Below are 15,791 nucleotides of genomic sequence, written 5' to 3' on the forward strand. Positions count from 1 at the left end.
GGTAATGGATTTACATGTGGACTGCACCTGTTTGGTGCTTATTTTTGCTTTGCCTTAAACTAGGGATACATAAGCCCCATAGAATGAGGGGTAGGGATCTAATCCTCATAGGTTCTCAAGCATTTTGGGCCAGGTTGACTAATGATACTGCACCTGGGCTTTTTTCCTAGTTCCAGTGAAGGAACTTTGGTGTAAGGGTTGGAGTGCAGTGCTTTTGATCTTATAGGAGAGTATCTTAACCACGACCTAGCCATTAGTTTGATGAAAGTGTCTCATGGAGTGGGAATATTACAGCTTGGCACTGTGTACTTATAAATAAATAAAAAGACAGAAAACTAGGCCTCTGAACTGTGGGGAGGTGTAGAATAATGCATGAAATGTCTGCCATGCAAATGTGTAGTACACAGTGACTCAGTACTAGCAGGTTTGTTCACTGTTCTGAATCCACTTGTATCCTGGACCCTTCAGTATTGTATGTGATTGTAGTCCTGTTCCCACTAGACTGCTGGTTTAGAGTGAAAGGAAACATGTAAGAAATGATTTAAAAATAAACAAGTTGTTTCCATCTGCGCTTGTTCAGAAAGGACGATAGAAACACTGAGTCAATATTGAAAGACCTGGAAACATCCTAGATGTTTGTCAATGTTGCACCAGCACCTTCTTCAGTGTATTTTGTTTTGTCCTGTTCTAAGGAGATGACATGCTACTTCTGTCATATTTCTTCTTCTGGATTGTGTCTTCTCACAAATTCCAGATTTTCGAAATAAATTTAAATTATTATTTACTCTTAATAATAACTATACTTATGTGAGAGCTTCATGGCACCTATTTAGCCCCTGTGCAGAATATTAGGAGAGCACAAACTGTCCACCTCACCACATCAGGCAAAGACTTCATGAAATGTGGTGTTCTAGTTCTACCTGTGGCTCATCGTTGATGTAGAAGAGCATGAGCATGAGTTACTCTGCTCCCACTTTTCATTTTATTAATGCAAAAATCTCAGGTCTTTTTCCTGAAAGGAAAATGAATCACAATGTAGTTTGCTTGTGCCCAAAATAAGCAATGCTATATATGCCTGAGGGCATGAGATTCCTTCATTTCAAACCCTTACAGGTCATCACATAATACATTAAACATCCCCTAATTTTGCTCTCTTTGTCTTAGTCTGCATTGTAGAAGAGTTGAAGAATTCTGAAATTAAAACTGAAAGGGCATATAAAACGTTTCCAAAAGTTCATTGCAAAATTAAAGCAAGTGTGAACCAAAACAATACAAAAAGGTGGTGTTTTGAAGTGCATAAATCCGTTCATGTGATATTTATCAGTACAAGAGTCTGAAATTGTTTTGGTAAAGGAGCACCACAGCAGTACAAACAGCTTGGAGAGTATTTTTTGTCAATACCTGCCAGAGAGCTTAGACCAGGGAAACTTGCACATTCAGAAGTGAGTCTCTCCCTGTACATAAAACTTGTCTTTTGGGAAAACATAATATTAAAGGTTGTTTGGGACCATCTCTAACATATCTCAGTTTTTCTGTTTTTCTCCAACATTATTTGCAGGTAACTTTGTTGTTGTTGTGTACCACTGGTCTAAACTTTCCCTAAACTTGTCAGCAATTTGGATCATGTCCTAACAATATTTTCCTGACCTACTTCTTCTATTCAGCACAATCTAGTCCACTTCTATCCTGGGCATCATTGTGCAATAACCAACAGCAAAACATTAGGGAAATATTTAATTAGAAAAAATAAGATTGGAAAGAACTTCAGAAAGGTGTCTTCAGAAGGCCATGCCTTCTCCCTGCTCTAAGGCAGGATCAGCTCTACCTAGGCTGCTCCTCACAGATGTTTGTTTAACCTTTTCCTAAAATTTGCTGCAGTGGACAATCTTTCTGTGCAATCTAATGCTTCTCTACCTTTATTCGAGGAAATATCTGCCTCAAGTCTAAATTAAATTTCCCGTACTCCAGTTTATGCTTATGAATTCTTACTTGTTTCTCAGCAGCCATGTTTGTGTTATTGGCTTCCTTGCTGTTACCTGTTCCAGATTTGAGTATGCCTTCAAATTTTTCCTTTCTTAGAAAGGAAAGCTTGATGTTTTTGGTTTATCCTTCATGTTTTACACCTCTCATTTTTCTGTCACTCTTCTCTGTACTTCTTCAATTACACCATACTATCCTAGAAGTTTAGCGCCTAAAACTGGACGCAATACTTCAAACAGGTACTGCTTTCCATTCCAGACCAATATACAGAGCACTCCTGCTCTGTCTAGCAGTAAATGCTTATGGCCTACCTCCTCTCAAGGGAATAGCATTTGGGCTGGCAAGTACAGCAGTTGCTTAGGCATTAGGAGATGAGGAAAATTTGAAGTGTTGTAATCATCTTCAGAATATTGGTTACCGATTTTAGGAAGAAAATTGTACTTGTTCTTTGTTCTCAAACATTCCTTCCAATTACCCCCATGGTCATGTACATGTTTTCCTGTGGCCTGCCAGTTTTCTAAACATAATATTCTGACCTCAGCCAAGAAGTGAAGAGAACTTAACAAGTTACCTTGCATGAAGCAACTTATTATTCAAGTATCCCTTTCTGGAGGCAATTAAGATAACCCCTCTTTCTCTGTAGGTGTTTTACAGTGGAGGGCCTAGGTCCTGTACTGAATGTAGGTATAAAGAGGAGCCATTGTGTGACTGGCTTGTGCTTTAAGGGAAATCATCCATGTAGTTAGTGACTAGCAGTTTGTATGAAGAAATGACCTTCAGGTGCAGAGCAGGGTTTAATTACACTGCTTTTCAAGTATATGTGTGGCACTGCAGCACAGTTCATCCAGTTTTATATCCTGTCCGTTTGGTGTTTAGAAGGCTTGCATTTCATTCAGAAAATGTGTTTTTAAACTCGGGTGGCTTAGTGGTCGGAGAGCAAGTGACAGTCACAAGAGGCTAATCGGAGTTGTGCAGGGAGATACTAAGAAAGCATGAGGTCCAATGCACTCAAGGTCACCCTGGTCACTCTGAGCGGCGGAGAAGCATGTGACAGCGCAGACAAAAACTTGCCCGTTGATGGCGGTACACAAGTGCCTGCACGTGGGGCCCAAGGCGTACGGCGCTGGCGCCGGCCGGCAGCCCGCTCCCGGCGCAGCGGCACAGCACGCGCCGCGCCTCCGCGTGCGCGTGTGCGTGTGCCCGCGGGGCTGGCGGGTGGCGCCGCTCCCCCGGCGGCGGCGGCGGCGGCGGCGGCGGCGGCACCTGCGCGCGCCCCCGGCAGGTGCCCGCCGGCCGGGAGCGCGCACGTGAGCGGGGGGCGCCGCGTCCCGGGAGAGGAGGAGGAGGAGGCGGCGGCAGCAGCAGCAGCAGCGGCCGCCTCTCTGCAGCGCGCTGCGGGCAGGGCGCCTGCGCCGTGCGCCGCCGCCGCCGCCGGCGGGGGGGGCGGGCGCCGCATCCCGGCGCACGGAGCTGCGGGCGCGGGAGCCGGCAGCAGCGGAGGCTCCGCCGCGCCCCGCCGGAGCTGAGCCGGGAGACAAAGGGACGAGGCCGCCGCCGCCGCCATGGGGGAGCAGCTCCGCGCCCAGCCCGCAGCCCTGGCGGGGCCGCCGGCCGCCGCCGCCTCCTGCCCGCTGCTGGGCGGGCTGCTGCAGAACGGCTTCCACCCCGCGCCTCAGCCGCGGGGCGGCGGCGGGGAGGCGCCGCACCCGCTGCTGCTCCGCCAGGAGCTGCCGCCGCTCGGCCACGGCTCCCCGGCCAAGAAATGCAGGCTGCGCCGGAGGGTGGACTCGGGCAGGAGGCACAGACCGCGTAAGTGATGAGCGCTGCGGGGCGGCGCAGGCTCGGCTCGGCCCGGCCCCTTCCCCCGTCTCCGCGGGCCCTCGCCGGCCCCCCGGCCGGGGGCTGCGGCGCCGCGTGCGCCCCCGGGCGGAGCGAGGCCTCCGCGGCGGCGGCCAATGCGGCGGCGGCGCCCGGGCACGGCCCTGCTGCCGCGTGGGCCGGGCCCGCCCTGCGCCAATGGGGCGGCGGCGGGCGGGGAGCGGCGGCCCGGCACAAACGCGGCGGCGGCTGCCAGCTCTGCCCGCGTCGCGCTCCGCCGCCGCCGCCGCGCCCATGAAGCTCATAGTGGCCAAGCAGCGCTGTAAGTACCGCCCGGGCTGTGCCCCGGAGCCGGGCTCGCTGGCAAGGCGTAGCGCTCTCGCGGGCGTGCGCCTTCTGCCTTCCAAGCCTGGCTAAAACTGGGGAGAAAATAGACTTCGGAGCGGAAGACAAATTTTTCTGAGTAAAAAAAAAAAGCGAACAAACGCGAACGTTTATCTATCTGTCTATATCTCGAACGCAGGGAGTTTCAAATAGTATTTGTAATGTGCTTTTTATGAGTGTTTCTTGCGGCTTTTGGTTAGCTGGTTTGAGGAGTATTAGTAAATTGGCTGTCTGCTTGGTTCTGTTTTAAGACTACAAGTCTCTAGCTTCTATGTTTGCAATGTGCTTAATTGTATCAATTTTCTGATAATAATGTGCTTTATTTACTTGTTCATCACTAACTTGTTATGCATAGGCTTGGAGCTATTGGATAATTCCAGAGTAAATTCCACAAGTAAAACAGTGCGATGAAACAAGTAGCCTGGATCTTTATGCTTGCACTTTTGAAGCTCTTCAAATAAAGCCAACAAATGGTTGCTTCCTTGTTAAAAGTTCAGCATGTTCTGAAAGGGTAACTGGGGATAGCCAGAATCACAGCTACTCGCTGCCAACATCTAAGATGTTTCTGCTCTGTAGGAAGTAATGTGCATTCAGCTACTCTGGATTTCTCCCCCACCCCCAAATGAATATTTAAGTTTTGAAAACTTGTCTGTGTGAGCAGAGCAAGCTAGTCAGAAACAGCCTATAAGAGCTGTGGCTTTCAGAGCTACTTATTAGCCAATGCCTCTACTGGCTTTTTAAAAGTGTTTTTGAACTATACGTACCCCTTTCCCTTAGAAAGCTGTCGAAATTGAATAATCATTTAATGTTCACGGTACCTGTGGATATTTAACTTGCTCTATTTTCTACCAAAGTCAGCATACTAGTGACCAAACCATTCTCTGTCGCAGGCTGGTTTTGTCCAGTCTCTTTCCAGTTTCAAGCTTTCATATAAGAATAAAAACTGCAGTGTAGTTTTCCCTCTGCAGGAAAACAAAATTCAGGACTAGCATACTCTTTGGTGTAACTAAGAGGAGTCAGCACTTGCATATCAAACTCTTTGTAATATTAAGAACTGTTTTGAAAAAAAGGGTGAAGCTTCCAGGGATTCAAGTAATCACTTGAATAAGAGAATGAGGGTTTTGTTTTCCTTCCCATCTTGGAGGGGAAAAAAGCATGTGAAGTAAAGAGCATAGGCAGCAATGGCTGTATTGCCCACGTTGTATGATAGCATTGTGTTCAGATGTGGGTTTTAATGAAAACAGCAGCTGAGGGAATAAGTGCTCAGTAGAGTTAGTTATTTTGGGGACAATTTCTTTGCTGAATGGAAGATGTTAGTTCTTGCTGATCTTATCTTATATTAATTTATGTGGCTTGTGTTGTACTAGAGTAAATTTGCAATTTAATGTTAGTCTTGCAAGTAAGTACGACAGAGTGCATTGCCACTAGCTTAACTCTGTTTTAATCTACTCAGACTCTCCTGGTACTACATAGCTTTCCACTGCTTCCATGTCTGGTGAATACTATGCAGTCCCACTTTTCCGTTTTTTGTATTCAGTCCTGGTCTTTGCAGATGTTTGTTCTGTGCTTAAGGATACATTGCAAAATGAAGTGCTGTTGCCACATGGTATATAAGACTTCAATATTGATTATGGTGTTTGCTTTGTTGTGGTGAAAAAGATAAAGAGATAGTTGGCATTTCCCAATATTCTAACTAATAAAACCTATCTGCAGTGATTATTCTTTTGAATTCTCCTGAATTATGTGTTTTCTTGGTTGTTTTTACTGTCTTGAGGTAAGAGTGAGGTAGACTCCTGTACTCCCAAGGAAGAGAAGTTTCCCTTTGAAACCAGTGTTCTTTGCTGGTGAACTTGTGGTGCCTGAGGACTAGCTTGTCTTTCCTTTGACTTACCCCCATTCCTCCTTCCATTGAGGAGCTTTACTTTGCTTTTTTTCCCCTCACTTATACTAGATGAGTTGTCAGGAACATTAGGCTTATGTCTGTTTTCTAGTTCAAATCATTGATGCAGAGCCTTAAGGTGACTAGGGTTTACGTTAGCCTTCTGTACCACAGCAGAGTCTCATGAATGGAGTATCTGGAGTATCTGGAGTATCATGAAGGGTATCTGTTATGATGCCTCGTGCTGTAAGGCGCTCCAGAAGAGAACAGAATACTCAAATGCTGTCAATGCTGTAAAAATAGAAAGCCTGATAAAGTATCCTGTTGTTTAGTTTAAATGTAATCTTTGAAGGCACTTAATTGTTCTTGTTCTGTCTTCCCTTCATCGGTCCTTGTGAAACAGTATTGTAGCTGAGTAGGAACGGAGATTTTGGTTAACTACATTGATGCATCACAGCATTATTCTACGTCAGCCGTAGGGAAGAAGCCAGTTGGACATCTTAGTTGTATTGCCTTTTTTTTAAAATTAAGATAAAGCTTTTAGGTCTCAAGTCGAGTCAGCACCTTACATGTCACCCCAAGTTAGCTGGTAATTATTAGAGGTCAAAGAACGTGTATTTTGAGGCAGCATGACAGTTCACAACTAATATATGTTACAACTGCCCTGATTAATTGCTGAACACTTCAAGGTATAGCTTCACAGTAAGGAATGCTTTTGGCCTGTGGTGTTTGAATGCAGCATAATTATGTAGTACTTAGCCTGAGTACTTAACTGTGAAAAACCTAGGATTTTTCATCCGCATTGATGTTGGATATGGAATGCCATGATTATATAATACCATTTATGAAGAGAGCAGGAGTAAAAACGATTTTGGTCTTAATACTATATGACACAGTGAATAAATAAAACATTATTGGATCCTGGAATTTTGCCCAAGAAGTTAGACTCCCACAATTTTTTTTAATTTTAAGAATTACTTGTGGTGACATGCTGCTTAAAGCAAGTCTCCAGCTGATTTTAATATAGGTAGGAATAAGGATTGCCTAGGGAATGGGACTGGTCATGAGAACAACTGAACCAGGTGGTATGTTGTGGTCCAGCATCCTGTGTGTTACTATTGCTTATCACAGTTACCACCAAGATAGCATCCCATTGCCAACAAGAATGGGAAACTTATGCAAATATTCTCACTACCATTAGGCTAGACATTGTCAGATCCAAGAATATGATTCCCATTAGCTAATCGCTGTTCCATGTAGCTTTGTAAGTTTGTCGGGGTGGGGGTGGGGGGGGTTGGTTGTTTTTGATGAAGGTACTCTGTTCAGGTAATGACTTAGTCTTGCACTGCTATTTTCAGAAATCAGTTTCTGGTGATATGACTACAGTATGTATGGATGGTCACACCTGTTCAACAAATAGCTTTATGCCTTTGGTTTTGATTTTTTTTTTTTTTTTTCAAGTGAGGAGGTAGCCATTCAATAAGCCCTTGTTGCTTCAATGTTTCTAAATTATCTGGAAGGGCTTGATCTAATATGTATGCGTGATTTATTTACCTGTAGTTTTGTAAGGTTTGAAGAAACTTCCTAGGCAGAGATCTTTTTTGTTTTCTATATTTTGTTCAAAGGAAAACAAAGATTTCTGTTTTAGAACATATGTTTGGATTGCTCAAAATAAATGTGTAAAATAGAAATAAATAATTGGGCTATGTATGTAAGTTAGTATCAGCTTCTTTTTTTTTTAATAGAAAGCAGCTTTCACAAGATGGGATAGTATTCTCACAGCTTCTGTGACTTTTATTTTGTTTTTTTCTCTCTGTCCTTATTTTTGACTCTCCTTTTCCTCTTCCAGACCTAGTTGAAACAGGAAGTTCTTAGCTCATCAAAAGATCAAGCATAAGTATCTGCAATGTAAAAGGCTGGTTATGCAGCAAACTGATGGGAAGCCAAACTGTGCAGTGGTAGTTGCATAGTTGCTTTTCTGAAAGGCACGATTGCTTTTTAATTCTCATGCCGCTGTGAAATCCTTTGCAGGTTGTTCCTAATGCTGCTTGAAAGCATAGCTCCCAAAAAGGAAGGAAGAAGGCTCCCAAAATGTAGTATACACATAAGGACTGAAGTCTAAGAGTCTTAAATCTTTACAAGTTGCTAAATATCGTGATTAAGAGAAATTAGTATTAGTCCTCATCACATGAGCTTAAACAGTGTATGTATGTGTGTGTATATATATATATATACACACATAATGTTCTATGTTTCCAGTGATCAGAAACTGGTATCTCATTGTGCTACTTATGTGTAGTGTTTTAAGTAAGAAATGGAAGTTTTAGATCTCTGAAGAATACCTAGCTAACTGTCCGTTGAATGTTAATAGGACTAATCAAGGACTCATAACTGTTAAGAATGACTGCTAGAAAATGGGCTCATTTAGAAACAGCAGAGCATTAGGAAAAATTTAAATGAAATCATAGGATTTCATCATATGTGTGTCTAGGGAAAAAAGCAGTTGAACCTAAGATACGTTATGTGAGGTATTTACGATGGTGATATTGAAGAGTATTGATACCACCCTTCAAATTATTTATAAAACATTGAGAGAGTGTACATTGCTCTGGTTATCTGTGTTCGAGGAAAAACAATTTCAGACAAGTGCAGGAAAAAGAGCTGGAGCTCCTTACTAAAGAGAGGAGATTGGCTGGGTTTGGCTATTGAAACAAGGTTGCAAAGGCGCTACTGCCCTTCTCACTGGTGGTCTGCAGCAACCAATAAGGAGAGATGCGTAAGCTGAAACAACTTTGGCAAAAGGAGAAAGTGCTGTAATCTGGTTTTGAATAAGTTTGGGATCCAAGTAGTGAGAAGAAAGATCTAACCAGAAGGATTCAGGCACTATCTCTCTGTAAGAGCAGAGGAATAAAAAGATTCAGCTAACCTTATGTGGAAGTTGCTTAAACATATGAAAGGCATTATCGTTTGTTATCCCTTTTAATAGGGGGAAATGTTACTTAATGACCCAGATGTTCCCTTCCGTTCTTACTTCCTCTGAATTCTTGTCCATGAGGAACAGGTAATGCTTTGATAATTTTTCTCCCCTGCTTAAATTGTTATGCTAAGCACAGGATTTTTAAAAATAATGTGTTCAATTCTGAATGTAACGTGTCCTATAGGGATAGCTTTAAGGATTCATGCTGTTTAAAGCTTGTGGAGAAACTAGGTAAAGTGTACTGTGGAATTTCTCGTGCATGAACCTTTCCCCCAGATAGCACAGCTGTTCGTGTGCATCAGATTACCTAATTATGCAATGCTGTAGATACCTTCTGTTTGCATAGTCATGTGCTGCTGCAGCTAAGTTTTGGAGTAGAGATTTTTATCTCTAGATAATAAGCCAGTAAGTCGTTGATGTAGTCTATTAACATAAAGATAATTAATTTTTCTAAGAAGATAAGTGGAGTCTTTGCAGTTGATTTATGCCAGGCTCTTAAAAGTAAATGATTCATTTTGAGGCTTTCCGTATCAGTTCTGTGAAGTCTAGAACTAGAGTTACAGTATTATCAAAATTTTTTTAAACACTTACTGTAGTGCAACCATACTGTAGGGTAATCTTATTTTCCCTGTGGTAATAGATTTGATTGAGCCAATAGGTATTTTGCTAAGTGACTTTGCAAAAAGAGAAATCAACTCATAACAGCCTCATCAAACGGTTTTAACTAAGGAGTATTGTGCTTCTAACACTGTGAAGGCATTTCTGCAACATATCCAGTGTCTTTATTTTTCATAATAGATCAGTTTCCTGAATACTGTAGGAATAACTGGTGGCAAAGATGTGGATTTGCCAGCTTTTCCTCCCCACCCTCTCTTCTAGAGTTTAATAACACAAGAAACTGAACTTGGATTTATGTTGTCAGTGAAATGCTGGGTTGCTAGCTTAAAGTCTTTCCTTCTCCCCTCAGATCTGCAGAGGCTGTATCTACAGAAATATCTTTCTTCATACTCTCCTGTTACAGCAGCGATGGCCCTGATAAGACCTTTCAGATGCCACTGAGATTACTTTCTGTAGTCGGGGAGACAGGAAGACCCAGGACCACCTTGCAGTCTACATGCGTGTTCCTATTAGCCCTGCGTTCAGTAGACTCTAGAAAGTTCAAGTGTGTAGGTAGAGATTAGGCTGGGGCGTCTAAAGATGCTATAAAGAATTGGTAAGAATTGGTGGTGCCTCAGTTCTGTGTTCTATTTCAGCATATGTTTATGTTGATACTAACAGAAGTTACAACAAATTGTTAAAGTAATTATTGGATTACAAAAGTTTTTTACAGTGTAACTAGTATCACAGAGCTTTTATGGATTTGATTGGGACGTCTGGGAGGAGTTTGGCGCTTGGTGTCTTTGTCCTAGATGGTCAACCCGTTGAAGTATTTGTCTCCTTCACTGCAAGTGAATTCCAACAGATAACTAGTGTTAGCAGCTGTGAAGAAAACAAAGCTGTTTTGCACGACTGAAGTGTTAGTGGTTGTGGAGTGATCTTGTGCTCTTTATTTGCGTTGTGAGAAAACTGTTTCTGTTCTAGGACCAAAGTTCTTTTCCTTGTGCAGCTGGCAGTTTGGCCCACAAAATGAAGAGAGATTCACAGGGAGAATAAACTGAAAAACAGTCTTAGTATTTCCACTTGCTTTTTAAATCTGAAATTACATACATCTATCCCAAGGACTATGTAGACCTGAAATAACTTGATAGGCGTTTTCTACAGTACTTCTTCTGTGTTAGTGATTTAATTATTACGCATCAGAATTTAAGATACAAGACTAAATGTCCTGGCAGTGTCTTCAGCTGTTATTACTTGTAATTCTGCTGTTGGGCTTATATTTGATAAGAGAGTGGAATGCTTCTCCTCTGTCTTGAAGATTTAATCTTCATTATAATTTTAAAGCAACTGACAATGTGGGTAAAACATAGCAGAATTTATGCCCTTAATGAACAAGATTGGCAGCTGGCTTACACTTAGCTATAAGCTGGTTTTGTGTGGTACGGTTTAACCATTCTACTTTTAATGCTGAACTTTCTGCTTGCATGGTTAGGATACATCTTGAAGTGGAGACTTACTGTCCCTGTGTGACAAATAATTAAAGTTCCCAGTAGCTTAAACAAAGATTTGTGTAAATCACAAATGGGATAGACATCGTGAGCTCTACTGCGTTGTAGTGTTGTACAGTATGGACCACTTCTGTTTAAATACTTACCCTACACTTCCTAAAGTGACTAAATTACAGGTTAGTGAAAGGTAAAGTAGTTTTTCCTCTTTAAAATAAAGCCTTTTTTTTTTTAAAACACTTGTTTCAAATTCGTCCCATTTTAGTATCTGTAGAGGCTTATCTTCTGAAACCTCAAATTAGGCTTCATTGAAGCCTGTTGTTTTGATATCTTTGTGTCTTCCAGCTTTAAAGGGATGGAAAATGAAATTAAGCAGCCCTTACAACAGGTAACAGTAGCAGCTCTTAGAAAACTGAACCATTGGCAAGCTACTTCATGGGAGCTTATTGTATTATGCCATCCCTATGGTTAGGGAAAGGAGGGAGAAACAGATGAACTAATTATTTCCCATACAGCAGTAGGACAAAGTAAGTGTCAAATATTTGACACTTGCCGATTAATTGTTTTGTATTACTATTTGTGAAATTTAGGCTTTCAGGTCATTCAGCTAGATAAGAATGAGGCACAGGCCGAGTCCTCTGTGGTGAGAAGAAAAAGACTCTAAGCTCCTCTTAGCCTGAAGCTGAGGAACTTGATACTGGTCTGCGACTACCTGAGGAAGAGCGGTGTGGTCCGTACCTGTTACGCTTATTGAAATCTTTGCCCCGTGTTGCTTACAACTTGGTTCATGAGTAGAAAAATCAGTAATGCCTATGGTGTCCCTGACATGCAGTTTGTGTCAACACTAAGAAGCTGAGATGCCTCAGTTCAGACTCATGTTTCTAGCAGGTCTACCTGATTCTTCCTGAAAGGAGGGAGGTCGTTTTGACTTACAAATAGAGTTGTGGTTATATTATTTGTCCATCTGCCCTTCACAAATGATTGCATGACTGCTGTTTAAGGAATTATCTTATGTAAACACATAGTCAAGTAGTTGTAATTAAAATTTTCCCTAAGAAATGTTACTAGTTGTCTTCTGTATTACCTGTGTATATTTGTGTTCTCAATTTTCATTACTCCATGAAGACGTTACCTGGTTTAGTATTTAAAATGTTTATGTGTGTGTATTTAAGCAGAGCACTTAGAGTAGGCAAACTAACCTGCATCAGTTAGTATCCTCTGTCTCAGTGGTCTGTTTTCAGTAGTCAACTTCTCTTGCTGTTAACAGAACAAAGGCTTTGGTATGCCTGGGCTGGCTATGGCAGACAGTGGCGTTTTTAGCATAATTATATGATAGCGTACTGCTTGCCCCAGCATAGGGGATCTGTGCTCAGAAAGAGGGATTGTCAGGGGCTTTTAAACATTGAACTCGTATAGCTCATTCTCTTTCTGCTCATATCTGCAAGTGTTACAGTTCTAACAGATCCTAGTTCTGGTGGGTTGGGGAGACTCCCACTGTAATAGGAGTGTTATTTATTGCTGCTGTTCAGAAAGAGCGTTGTAATGCTAGAAATTCTGATTGATGCTGAAGATATGAGAGTGTACTATTTTTGGAGAGTTTTTTTTTAATTAAGAGCAGAACTGATCAAAGATAGAGGAAATGGAAAGGGAATTATAGATGTTACGCAGTGGAAATGTGACTTGAACTATTGTTGGTTTGGTTGTTTTGGTTGTGTGTATGTGGTGATTTTTTTTTTTTTTTCCCTCCCCAACTCCCCTCTCCCCCCCCCCCCCCCCCTTAATCTAGTTTAAGAATTGGTGATAGGAGTCAGACTGGGTGAAATGCAGTAAATATGCTCTCTCAAGAGGTGCTGACTTAAAAAGTTTTCCTGGAAATTTTTCATTTTGTTAGAATATGCTTCTGTAGAGAAGAAGGGTATTTTGAGATTTTCTTTGCTGTTTTTGGTAACTGAGGCTTGATTATAAAGTCTAATCTAGAGAGATACCTAATGTGTGTGTGAAATGGATGTGTAAGTGACCAACAGCCTTTGGGAGTAGATTCTAATATTGTAACTTGCACCAACTGAATTGTCGTTCAGCAAATATTTTGTGTGATATGGCTAACCTGTATATTCATAGTGGCTTCCTCTCTCTTTGTTTCCTCTTGTCCTTAGCGTTCCCATGGTTTGGAATGGATATTGGAGGAACATTGGTTAAACTGGTCTACTTTGAACCTAAAGACATTACTGCAGAAGAGGAACAGGAAGAGGTGGAAAACCTGAAAAGCATTAGGAAATACTTGACCTCCAATACAGCTTATGGTAAAACTGGCATTCGTGATGTCCATCTTGAACTGAAAAATTTGACTATGTGTGGACGCAAAGGAAACCTGCATTTCATCCGCTTCCCTAGCTGTGCCATGCACAGATTCATACAGATGGGCAGTGAAAAGAACTTCTCCAGTTTGCATACTACTCTCTGTGCCACGGGAGGTGGAGCTTACAAATTTGAGGAGGACTTTAGAACGGTATGTGAACAGTTCATATGGCCTCAGTGGGAAGTACTTCTGGGGAGGGGAGGGGAATTTGAGAGTCCTTCTATTGACTAAAATTTGCAGAGAAAATAACACTTTTTATCAGTTCTAACTGGCTAAGACCAACAGAATCTATTCCAATTTGTTAATTGGTGGAATTGCTGAGAACATGAAGAGGGTAAGGAGGGATGCGGATGCTCATCAAGTATTCTAGTGCAATATTGCTGTGAAGCATGTCTTCAGTGAACGGTTTCTTAGGGTGCGTCTGTGATCACATATGGTTCACTATCGACTGAGAGCATGGTTATAGAAGCTTGGAGCCTGAGACTACAGGTACTCATGTTGTATACTGGATAAGTATTGCAAATCCAGAAATGAAACCATACAGGCTGGAAACTAGAGTCTCCTTCCCTTGCCTGTATTAGTCTGGTTGAAAGCTTACGTCTAGGTTCTGGAAGACCAAACTTGGAGTGGAGGGAGAAAGTGTGTGGAAGCATGGTAACATAGTCACCTTTTGATTCTGGCAGTGTGTCACATGAGGAAAGGTCCCCAGCACTGAGCTCAAAAAAGGTATTGAGATGCTGCTTGCTGTATTAACTTCTGTGATAGTCTCAGCTTCTGAGTGAAGCTAGAGTGCACTGCAGAAACCAGTTCTGACGAGAGGCATAGACAGCTGTTGTGCAAATTGCCTTGCAGAGAAATAGTCGTTAGGGAGGCAGTTGCCTGTTGTGTGTGACTCTCTGCTGGAGCATATCTCCATTTCTTTTCTATGAAAGAATTGCTAGCCTGCCTGCACCAGAGCATTCTCTCCACGATTAATGTGATCAGTGTCCTTAGGAGGCAGATCTGATTCTGTGTCCCTAGCTTCTGCCCTGACTGTGAGGAGTGGCTACTGAGGGTGGTAGGTTACAGCAGTTGCTTGTTTGTAACTGCTTCAGGCTGGAGAGTTACAACCCTGATTTACTAACTGTTGTTGACCACAATGCTTGATGTGTGCCTTCCTTGTCCATTCCGGTGCCATCTCAGATCCTATCAGCTGCTCACTGACACCTAGTATGATATTTACAGACGAGTTTGATTGTGTAGTCTCCTTTCTTGCTTCTTTCCCTTTTAACCTACTATTTCTCTTAATTATTGTGGTCTAAGATCTCTGCTCTTAATCTATCCTTGGTTTGTTTTCTTCCAGCTGGCACGTTGCATGGCAGAGAATAGTAATGTTCCAGCCTTGTCCCACCTGTGAGATCTGTAGTCCATGTTATAAATCCTCATATTAGTTTCTGTGCTGTCTAGGTGAGGGACCTGTGCTGCAGAAATGTCTATAAAATGCAAATCCTGCAAAGCCTAGAAGTAAAATTTCTGAAAGTAAACTCTCCTGATCCTGGCAAAAAATAGCTTCGCTCTACCTGGCATATGTGACTTTCCTGTGTACTGATGAAGGCTCTTCGCACCAGAGGGAAGTGTGCTTTCAGTAGTGATGCTGGGGAAAAACAGGAGGCTAGGCCTTTCCAATTCTGTTCGTTTTTCAGCTGTGACATACTGCATTGGAACATCGCTGGCCCATCTATTTACTGCAGGAGTAGAGAAGACTGGCAGGCTGGGGTCTGTGTAGCTGATTCTGCAGACAGTGACTTTACTGTGTCCTGAGAAGGCAAAGGAAAAAAGTTGTGACAGATCCCGATTCTCCTCTTTAATGCTTGATGCTGAGATATGTGAACTTCATCCCATACAGCTTGCCAAGCATCAACTAAATAGAATCCAGTCTTTGGTAATTAGGGTCACCTGCATAGGCAACACAAGGGTCTTGAAATTGCACAGGGAAGAAGCTGCCCATCTGCTTTTGACAGCTTCCTTCCAGACAGAATTGACTCTTAAGAATCCAGAAGTGTTCATTTTTAGCGAATAGCATCCACTCCTGCCTTACAAGAGGTTTTTTCTTTGTTAATATCCTCTGCCTACCAGAGGATCAAGATCTTCTGATTCCTCAGGGGGGAGGAGAATGCTGTGAAGGTGAGCACAAATTCCAGCTGTTGTACTGTTAAACCATTTTCAGTAAATGTTGGGCATAAAAACAGCTAATCTAATGAGGGACTATCAAGTTCCTGAATTGCTGAAAACCGCTATTAGCACTAGATTTTCTTT

The 15,791-nt window shown here is 42.4% G+C and overlaps 1 protein-coding gene across 6 annotated transcripts in view; it reads left to right on the plus strand.

The window, feature by feature from the left end:
* The window catches only part of PANK1 (pantothenate kinase 1), a 50,168-nt gene that overhangs the window by 16,683 nt on the left and 17,694 nt on the right, over positions 1 to 15,791 (plus strand). For 4 of the 6 annotated variants that reach the window (XM_068950109.1, XM_068950110.1, XM_009677833.2 and 1 more), the window contains one exon: positions 13,294 to 13,646. In XM_068950109.1, coding sequence (XP_068806210.1) covers positions 13,294 to 13,646 — 353 coding nt within the window. Of the gene's footprint in view, positions 1 to 3,473; positions 3,790 to 3,970; positions 4,121 to 13,293; positions 13,647 to 15,791 lie in introns of those variants that run through there. The other 2 variants (XM_068950108.1, XM_009677830.2) reach the window with 2 other exon arrangements.

Source organism: Struthio camelus, chromosome 7 (assembly GCF_040807025.1).
Source record: "Struthio camelus isolate bStrCam1 chromosome 7, bStrCam1.hap1, whole genome shotgun sequence".
NCBI classification, from domain to species: domain Eukaryota; kingdom Metazoa; phylum Chordata; class Aves; order Struthioniformes; family Struthionidae; genus Struthio; species Struthio camelus.